Source organism: Mangifera indica, chromosome 14 (genome assembly GCF_011075055.1).
Source record: "Mangifera indica cultivar Alphonso chromosome 14, CATAS_Mindica_2.1, whole genome shotgun sequence".
Taxonomy (NCBI): Eukaryota; Viridiplantae; Streptophyta; class Magnoliopsida; order Sapindales; family Anacardiaceae; genus Mangifera; species Mangifera indica.
The window spans coordinates 9,392,294-9,402,428 of record NC_058150.1 but is presented as its reverse complement, the minus strand read 5'-3'; the positions used below and the strand labels follow the sequence as shown (position 1 = coordinate 9,402,428).

The following is a 10,135-nucleotide window of genomic DNA, read 5'->3' as shown; positions in this document are numbered from 1 at the left end:
TTGTTTACCTTTGTGCAATAAAGACCATATGGGTGACTTTTTTTTTACTTGAACTACTAGAACTTACCTCTGGTGCAGAATTTTGTCCAGTTTTTCCATATTTTTGTTCATAAATACTATACATATCAAATAAAAAATCTTGAACATATTCAACAGAATTTACATTGCTATTAATTGACAAATTTTCATTAATAACATTAAATAAATTTTGTAATCCATTAGTTTTTGCCCTAGGATCTAAAATAGTAGCTGTAGAATAAAGTAAAGGAATTTCACTCCAATATTTTTTAAATTTTTGTTCCATTTGCATACATATATTTTGAAAAGTATGATGAGACTGACGATACCTATGTTCTTTAAAAAAATCACTTATTTCTACCATACTATATATTATAGAACAAGTTGTTGGATAATACACATCTGAGCAATGATTTGTGGCTGTTTTCAATGGTTCTAACAAGTTCATTAAAGCCATAGCTATTTCCCAATCTTGATCTGTCAAAAAAACAGGATCTTGCAAGTCTGTTGGTTGGGTATTGAAGTATCGTGTTATAGGAACTTCATACCCTTCGCATGCTTTCAACATGAGATATGTTGAATTCCACCTAGTTCTAATATCTATTTTTAATTTTTTCCTTCTTAACCCCATTGATCTACATAATTGATGATATGCTTGTACCCGTGATGGGGATGATGAAATATATGTAATGGCATGTCTAATTACTTCTAAATGTTTTTTTGCCAAACTTAAGCCATCTTGAGCGATTAAATTAATAATATGACATGCACAACTAACATGAAATAATTTTCCATTAAATGGAGGAGATAAATGATTATACATATATTCAATAACTTTATCATTATTTTTGACATTATCAAAAGTAATTGAAAAAATAGAATTATTAATTTTATATTCCTCAAAAATATTTGCTAATGCACGATAAATTGTAAGACCACTATGCGGATATTCTAAATTTCTATATGCAATAACTTTTTTGCATAATTGCCAATCAGAATTAATATAATGAGCAGTTGCATAAAGATACCCGATATGTTGATTTTTAGCAGTCCATAAATCAGAAGTTATTGAAATAACACCATTAAAATTACTTAATTCTTCAATAATTTTTATTTTCATTAATTCATAATTTCTCAATATATCTGACCTAAGAGTTGACATATGAATTCTTCTAAATGCTGGTTGAAGACTATTTTGCATCATCTATTCTAAAATTTCATCGTCTGCATAACTAAAAGGTTGATCAGAAGCAATGACATACCTGGCCATGTAATCTCGCACCTTCATTTGATCGTACATAAAAGTTGACATTTCTCTCATATGTTTAGAACCGCTCGGACCTCCTGTTGAAGTGGCACATGGACTAACAAATCATGATCTGGTGAATGTAATTTGTTTTTGTCCTCTAAGTTCATATGGAATTTTTTTACAGTAATTAGTAACAGACGGCGAAGATGTCCCGTCCCACTTGTACTTGCATATGTTAAACAAGAACCGCAATGTTTACATACTGTTCGACGAATTAATTTCCCTTCTATTGTTTCCTCTATTCTATCAAAGTGTTCCCATACCATTGACATTTGTTTTCTTTTTCTGTCTGTCGAATAATGTGAACCTCTACCCGTACCACTTTCACCCGTTGGTGCTCTACCTATTCCACCTTGTGCATAATCAATAATATCATCAACACCAGCATGATAATATTCAAATGGATTGAATTCATTTGACATTGGATCCATTTGTAATATTTTGTAATGATAAAATTAAAATAAAATGAGATTAAAAATATAATAAATAGTTAAGATTGAGAGTTTGAGAGATTGGGAGTTTGAGAGATTGAGAGTTTGAGAGGTTAAGAAATTTGTAATTGTAATTGAAAGTGAAAATGAAAAATTGAATAGGTTTTTATAGGGAAAAAATAATTTAATTAAAAAAAAATTTTAAAAAAAGTTAAGCAACAGCTACTGGAGCTAGTAGCCATTGCCAACGGCAGAACGGCTTCTGCCTTGTGGCAGAAGCTAGCCAACGACTTCTACACAAGGCAGAAGCTAGACTAGAGGCTTCTGCCAGGTAGAAGTGGTAGAAGCAAATTTTTGCTTCTGCTGCCTTGCGGCAGGATATGCTTGTGCTAGGAAAAAATAAAAAATAAAAAATTTTATATTATGAACAGTGTCGTGCCGTGTTGGGCCAACCCATGGGTTTAATATTAAAGCTCAGAGCCCGGTCCGATAGGCCCATAGGTCTAGCCCGACACGCTACAGTACCGAGCCGGGCTTTCTCGTCCTTGGGCTTTTTTTCGGGCTTCGGGCTAGGCCTCCATTCGACCCAGCCCAATTGACGTGTCTAGGTAATTGTAACGTCCTTTTGAAATAAATGTTATATTTGAATTTTTTGATTGTACATCTATTAATCCCGTTAAATATAACTCCTCGATTAATTAATATTAATTGCTAATACTAATACAAGATGTCGACAATGATGGATCACTTCATATGAGGTCTTCTTCGTTGACACCTTCTGTGATTATTCCGGTTAGTATAACATGGATATACAATATTATATCTCATTGACACATCTACGGTTTGATTTTCTCTAAACTTGTTATTATCGATATTATGCTAACAACTTGACGTTTCTGTGGTTGCACCAATTGCGGATCCCATTGTGACGTCTGTTTCGACATTAGAGGTACGTACATTGTATAATGAATACTTTGTTGTTTTTTTGTTCAATAGTTTGATTTACTAATATTAAATGTTAATGTTGTCATAGGATATTGGCAATGTCGATTGATCACCACATACGGATCCTCCAGTATCGCTTTGGGAGGAGATTGAGGTGAAGTGTCAGAAATTTCATATATTAATTATTACATTTGTTAATTTCAACAGTCATTTACCCTTTCTTTCCTGTTACAATAGGATCTCCGTTTAGTCTATCTCAACACTCCAAACAAAGAAAAACAGGTGATCGATATTGTCTCCTAGGATGACGAGGTCACTGATGATGTTGTTGAACTCCCTGCACATGAGGACCGAGAGTAGGTAATTGAATTTTCAAGAGATTTAATAAGTACGATTGAAATAATTTATCATTAATTAATATCAACTCGTGTATTTGAATGCAGCCGGTCCCAAAAGAAAATGTATTCGATATAGCTTCACTTACGGATTCTCCAGCTATAACTCTAGTGTTACAGAAGGTATTAAAAAGTTTAGATTTTTAAAAAATTTTATAAGTTCGGTTGAAATAATTTATTATTCATTTTACCTAACGTATTATTTGTTTTGGTGTAGTATTTTCATATAGTTCATGGTAGGATTGTCAAGAAGGGACCCTTCATTCGTAGTCCATACATGAATCCTTTGAAACCACAGAGCCAACGGATGAGACCGCCTATGTAGTTATTGAGCACCGAGCGTGAGGAGATATTCAAGGTGTGGTTTGCAAAGTTGAACCTATTCGAGAAACGTCAAGTATATGACATAGGTGAGAGGACCGAAATTTCATTTTGGGATACACTCATGGACACATCTGGATGGTTGTCTGACGAGGTGAGTTCACTTTAATAAATGAATTTCGTATTTTGGTTAGATAATCCTTCTATGGCTTGATAACGTTATATTTTTTGTTTTTCTAGCATGTTGATTCATTTTTAGGGTTATTACATCGACGCCAGCATGATGATACTACGAATGTTAGACAAAACTGGACGACGGTTTTAAGTTGCTTTGTTAGATACATCCCTCATAAGTATGCGGCCTGGACGAGAGATCCGGATAACTACCAGTTCCCTCCATTCTTTACAAGTATGGTAGATACATATTACCCACCTAAGTTACATTTGCAACCTTGGGGTATGATCGATGAGGTTAGTATTCGAATCTCAAGTACCTTTCAAAAAATAATGGATTAAGATCTAATATGTATTATATCAATGTGTGCAGGTTTATATCCCAATAAACTTCGATAATACGCATTGGGTAGTAGGGGTGTTGGATTTGAAGGAGTGGAAGATTACGGTTTACGACTCCTTACAGAGTTTCACTGCTGACTCGGAGCTATTTAGGCGAAAGATGTTAGGATATATGTCGATGATACCACATTTGCTAGCTGCGACATTATTTTAGGCTGAAACGTGCCAGAGTCCACGGGACGATTCATTTGTATTGCATAGGGTGGTGGATATACCGCAGTAGGTGCCCCTATTAGGTGACTATGGGGTGTTCATGTTACGATACATCGAGTGTTTAGCACTTCACCGATCGTTGTCCTTTGAGGGGGAGGACTCGTTACACTTGCGCACTCGTTTAGGCACGCAACTATATTTTCAGGATATTGATTGACGATTATTTTATATGTTATTTGTATTTGTATATATGTTTATTTATTCATTTGTATATATGTTTATCCATATATTGATTCATTTATATGCATTTGTCTTTTATACAGTTATCGTAAGCGACAAATATAATGGAAAAAAAACGACATAAAAAGATAACATCGTATAGTCAGAATCTGTCCTCTATAACAATCACAAGCATTAAGTTTACAGAAACAAGTACAAGGACAACATTTATATTAAAATTAACAGCCACAAACATTAGAGTTACATAAACAAGTACAAAAACAACATCTTTATTAAAATTAACAAGTACAATTAATAGGTGCAGTTATTTTCCATCTTTCTTCTTTCTTCCTGAACTTGATGGTACAGAACTAGGTATTGGAATAGGGCTTCTACAATTCTGTCTTATATGTCCAGGTTGGTGACATTCACTACAGATAAGTTGCTCAACAACTTCTCTTTGAGAAAGACGTTTGTTTTTATTTGCTAGACGGCCTGTATGACGACGATGCATATACGGTAGGTGGATAACATGTGGCTCCTCCAGATGAATCCACTTTGACTGATCTCCTAATGGATTGACTGCGTCCGCATAAACTATACGATAAAAAGTTGTGCTGTAGTATGGATGCATCCATTGAATACAGGTTGTGAGCTTTATATATTTGGCTACAACAATAACATATATGCAGGGAATCTGTGATAATTGAAATTTTTGACAGATACATGTACACTTCGTCAGGTCGACCAGGGTATCATATTGGCCACTACCAAGGACCTGGTATCGATCAGATGTTATAGGATGCACCTCCAAGTTTGAAGACTTCTGTACATGTTTTACGATCTTATCTTCAACCCAAGGTGTGACTGGGCTGGTACAAACATTTGTAAATCATATAAATATAAAAACATTTGGTTAGTAATCAAATATAAGTTTAGTAACACGCAATTATAACATATTATAATATTGAATATGAACTTACTGGCATGATTTCTTCTTTCATAAAACCATCGCTGCAATGTACCTCTGATGAACTCGATCAACATCGTAATAAGTAAGCCTTGAGTGTGTCTGACCAAGGTATTAAATGACTCAGTAATATTGGTAGTCATTACATTGTACCTATGCCTTGAAAAATATACTCGTGCCCATTGATCGAAACCCACCTCACACAAGTATGTAGTTGCATCATGGTGCATACGGGCCAGTGACTTCATGACCTCTTGGAATTCATACTCAGTGTACGCCTTAGCTGCTTTCCAATACATCCATGCGACTTTGGCATTCTTTTTGTACTTGGACCGCATGTTACAATGGAGGTGGTGACAACAATAACCGTGATGCACATTAGGGAATACTTCAGCCATTGTAGAAAATATGCTGACATGTCGATATGAAATGATTGTTAAATGAGGTACCTCACCAATACAATCCCTCAGCTTTGTTAAAAACCAACACCATGTGTCATCATCTTCCCTAGGTCCAATCCCAAAAGCAAGGGGATATATCTGATTATTTTCATCTAATGCAACAACAATAAATAGTTGAACCAAATATCTACCCTTTAAGAAAACAACATCAATGCAAATAACCAGTCTAATATGATACTGGAATACACGGATACTACAATCGAATGCCATGTAAAGGTACTTAAATCGATCCTGCTCATCTGTTAGTGTATATGTCACCGTTCCCAGATTAAAACGTTCTAAATTGAGGCAATACTCTGACAACAATATAAACGACTCTTCTGGTGTCCCCCTCAATGATTGAAGCACCCAATTTCTTGCCCGCCATGCTTGTGCGTATGTTATATCAATTTTATATCGGTCTGCGATATCTTTCATAATTAGGGTTGGATTCGAGCCGAGCTGAGCTTAAGCTCAGCTCGGTTTATATATGGGCAGCTAGAGTTCGGTTCGAGCTCGAGTTGAGGTTGGCTCGAGTTCAGCTCGTTTTCGATTCGACTCAGCTTGGCTCGGTTTGATTCGTTTTTTATTATCAAAACAACATTATTTTTAATATATATTGATCAAAACGACGTCATTTTGTATAAAAAATTTCAAAAAAAAATCTACCGAGACAACCCTAGCCAGCTCAAGCCTGGCTCGTTTCGGGCTCGAGCTGGCTTGGCTCGAGTCCAGCCCTATTCATAATCTCCTTCGATCGATAAACACGATTAACTAATATGAATTTGGTCTTCAAAATTTGACTTAAAGCTCAAGCACCTGCTTGCCTATGGTGAGGTAATATCTGATTTCTGCCACATGTGTAATGGCTATCCATACGATGTAATTCAAAACTATCACTTTCTCCCACCCTAACTGCCCATGCATGCCATTTACATTCTTTGTTATGACATTTAACCACCCATCTAATCGTGTCTGATTTGTCCACAAAAAATTGATATCCCCTCCAAAGCGCGTCTTGATATATCGCATCAATAACACGTTGTTTACTTGGAAATAATATACCAACTTTTGGAGAATCACTATCGATCGATAATTTTGAGCTTCTAGATGTAGATGGCTGGTCAGGAAAAGGTGGTAACCAATGAAATGCATCAGTACGAACATTTCCACCAGCAGGAGTAATTTTTGGAAAACTACTTGTACCTCTGATATCTTTATTAACATAGGTCTTCTTTTCAACCTCTGATTCTTCAATTGGAATATTATATACAACCTTTCCTTCAGATTCACTCCAATTTGGAAAAGTTGTTTCGTACCCATTAAGAAATTCTTATGCGCGATACAATGCATCAACATTAACTTCATTTAGATATGCAAAATCTTCCTCTATAAATTCTTGTTTCGGATTGATCTCGATATTTTGAATTTCTTCTACACCAATTGTTTGATTTTCTGGATAACTGCTCAGCTCACCACCTTGTAAATCTTCATATGCTTGTTGAGCCTCATAACTATCATCATTAACTGTAGTTATAACAAAAACTGAAACACATTCTTTGAAGATATTAGATAGACCGTTAAGAACCTCAACATCTTCATCATTCGAAATTTCTACCGAAATACCGTCGTCGAGATGCTTCAGTTTCATGCTTAACTGAATGTTAAATGTCTTTCGATCTATATTACACTTGTCGCTCACTATTTGGATTAATTCTTTGAATGATGTGTCCTAGAATTTTAATCAATTTCCTAGTACTTTCAACATATTTTATAACAGTGTCACCATTTTCTATCCAATTTTCCCCATACTAATTGAAGCATATCCAGTCATTTAAATTAATCCTACAATAAAATATATAATCAACATAAATAATACGACTGAAAATACTATTTACAGATGTCTATTGCACAATTACATCTATTCCATAATTCAATTATATATGTGACTACTTAAATATATCATGTTTTGGTATTACCCTTTAAAAAATAATAATTTAATTTAAAAGGGTAGTTTTGGTATTTAAGGGGATATTTGGGGCATTTTTGTTTAAATACTTTAATATAAGAGTATTTTTTATTAAATCCCAAAATTTGGGGTAAATTTGTATATTACCCAAATAAAATATATAATCAACATAAATAATACGACTGAAAATACTATTTACAAATGTCTATTACACAATTATACCTATTTGATAATTCAATTTGACAGAATAATATTATTAAACATGGCCTACTAATTTTTATTATTTTACTTAATACACACAATTATAATTTATTATATAAAATATCACATATAATTGAATTATTAATAAAATAATAACGATTGAAGTAATATCATGTTATCCTATACTACTATAATATTTACAACATAACCTATCTAATTTTTATTATTTTACATATTACACACAACTATAATTTATTATATAAAATATCACATATAATTGCATTATTAATAAAATAATAACGATTGAAGTAATGATAGAGATAAATACCTTGAAATGACGAACTTTTCTCTTCACGCCCGAAATCCTGAACACGAACTTATTTTCTCTCTTCACAAATCTCTCTCAGATATGTTAAAAATGAAGGAAGATATGTGGTTTATATAGAAATAGAGGAAATGTAGTTTTGGTATTATTTTGGGGCATTTTTGTTTAAATGCTTTAGATTAGGGGTATTTTGGTTTAAACCCCAACAGTAGGGGTAAATTTGTTTATTACCCTTAAATGAAATAATAATTTAATTTAGAAGGGCAGTTTTGGTATTTAAGGGGGCATTTTTGTTTAAATACTTTAGTTTAAGGGCATTTTTGCTTTAACCCCAAAATTTGGGGTAAATTTTTTATTACCCCAATAAAAGGGGCATTTATTTTAATTTCCCTAAACTTTATCATTCAAACCTCATTTTTCTCCTCTTCACACATAAATTTCCCAATATGCACATTATTTTGTTTCCTTGATTCACCTAACACAAGTTTATCCTTCAATCCTCATTTTTCTCCTCTTCACACATAAATTTTCCAATTTACACATTATTTTGTTTCCTTGATTCACCTAACACAAGTTTATCCTTCAATCCTCATTTTTGTTTACTCGTTTAAAAGAAATTTCAGCAGGAGAATAAAAGGTATGATGCACGATAACTTGCAAATGGGCTCAACTAGAGAGAACATATTGATAAGACATTCTCTATAATATCTATCTAGGACTCATTCAACATGATAACTCATTTTGATTAGAACTCTACTAGATATTGTCAAAATTGTCTTTTTAAATAAAAGTCTTAATAAAAAGTCTATTTCGTACAGTCAAATTGGTTTGAAGCATAAAGAAAGAGACTTTTAGATTGCAAATTAAAGAAGTCTATTTATGGTTGATCCAAACTTCTTGATAATAATGCATTATGAACAATGAAATTTTTACTTTGTTTGACTTCATAGAGAACAAATTGAACTAGTATGGTTATATGAAGATCAATGGGAGTACATGTGCCTTTTTGTATGGTTATCTAAGTAGGTAGCATTAGCACCAATTTGTTGTTGAAATTACACTAGTTCTTATTCCTAACTTGATCTGAAGGATCATGAAGATACATAATTTATTGAAATCCACTTATATGAATCATAAACCTTTTTGACTTATCTCAAAATGACATACATGGAATGTATGTTTAAGGGCACAACATGTAGAATAACAAGACAAATGATTTGCCTGTTGTGAAAAGATATAAACCTAACATCAATGACTCTTCATATTGCTTTTTCAATTGAGGCTCTCAGTTGATACTTTACAAATTCATATCTTGATCACTGGATATAACTATAGAGATAATGAGATAATGAGATATTACCAAAAGATTGAGGATAATCATTATTGTAAAGACATTGAAATCTAACTCTAAATATGTTATTACACTTGTTGAAATGTTTATATTTTGGATAAAATGTTAAGCAGTGCTCTCAACCATGTACATGAAATTTATGACTTGTTATACATCTCATGTTGTGTGGTTGAAGGATTATGTTCTAAACTACTTGTTCAATTTCCAGAAAACTCATGATCTACTATGAAGCAGTTAATTTGTGTTTTTTTTACTAAAAACAAGAGTACCACAAATATATCAAGATATAAAGAAGTAAAATATCATGTAGTCAAAAACCTCATGCAGAAGATACAAAAAGAGTACACAAATACAAAGTTAATAAAGTTAAATCTCTTAACCAAATGACTAAGATCAGTAGCCCATATAGTCATGTTGAAAACATGAGAGCATTTGGGGTCTTTTTGATATTTAAGGTTAGTAAAAGATGTTGTAATTTTTTAACTCAATGATATATTATTTTTGATTGAGTA

At 33.0% G+C, this 10,135-nt stretch overlaps 1 protein-coding gene across 1 annotated transcript; it reads right to left on the bottom strand.

The window, feature by feature from the left end:
- Positions 1–4,692: 4,692 nt before the first annotated feature.
- On the bottom strand, positions 4,693–5,636 carry LOC123196616. Its single transcript, XM_044610668.1, has 3 exons — positions 5,535–5,636; positions 5,393–5,439; positions 4,693–5,239 (listed from the first exon to the last, which is right to left on the bottom strand). Exons 1-3 carry the CDS (start codon positions 5,634–5,636, stop codon positions 4,693–4,695), a joined length of 696 nt encoding a protein of 231 aa, XP_044466603.1.
- Between the last annotated feature and the right edge of the window lie 4,499 nt (positions 5,637–10,135).

Bases quoted from the DNA above. Each gene is read 5' to 3' on its own strand.
- LOC123196616 (XM_044610668.1), bottom strand. From the start codon at position 5,636: ATGTATTGGAAAGCAGCTAAGGCGTACACTGAGTATGAATTCCAAGAG. The intron at 5,440-5,534 runs GTGGGTTTCGAT...TACCTTGGTCAG, and splicing joins CAACTACATACTTGTGTGAG to ACACACTCAAGGCTTACTTA. The intron at 5,240-5,392 runs GTACATTGCAGC...TGTTTGTACCAG, and splicing joins GTTGATCGAGTTCATCAGAG to CCCAGTCACACCTTGGGTTG.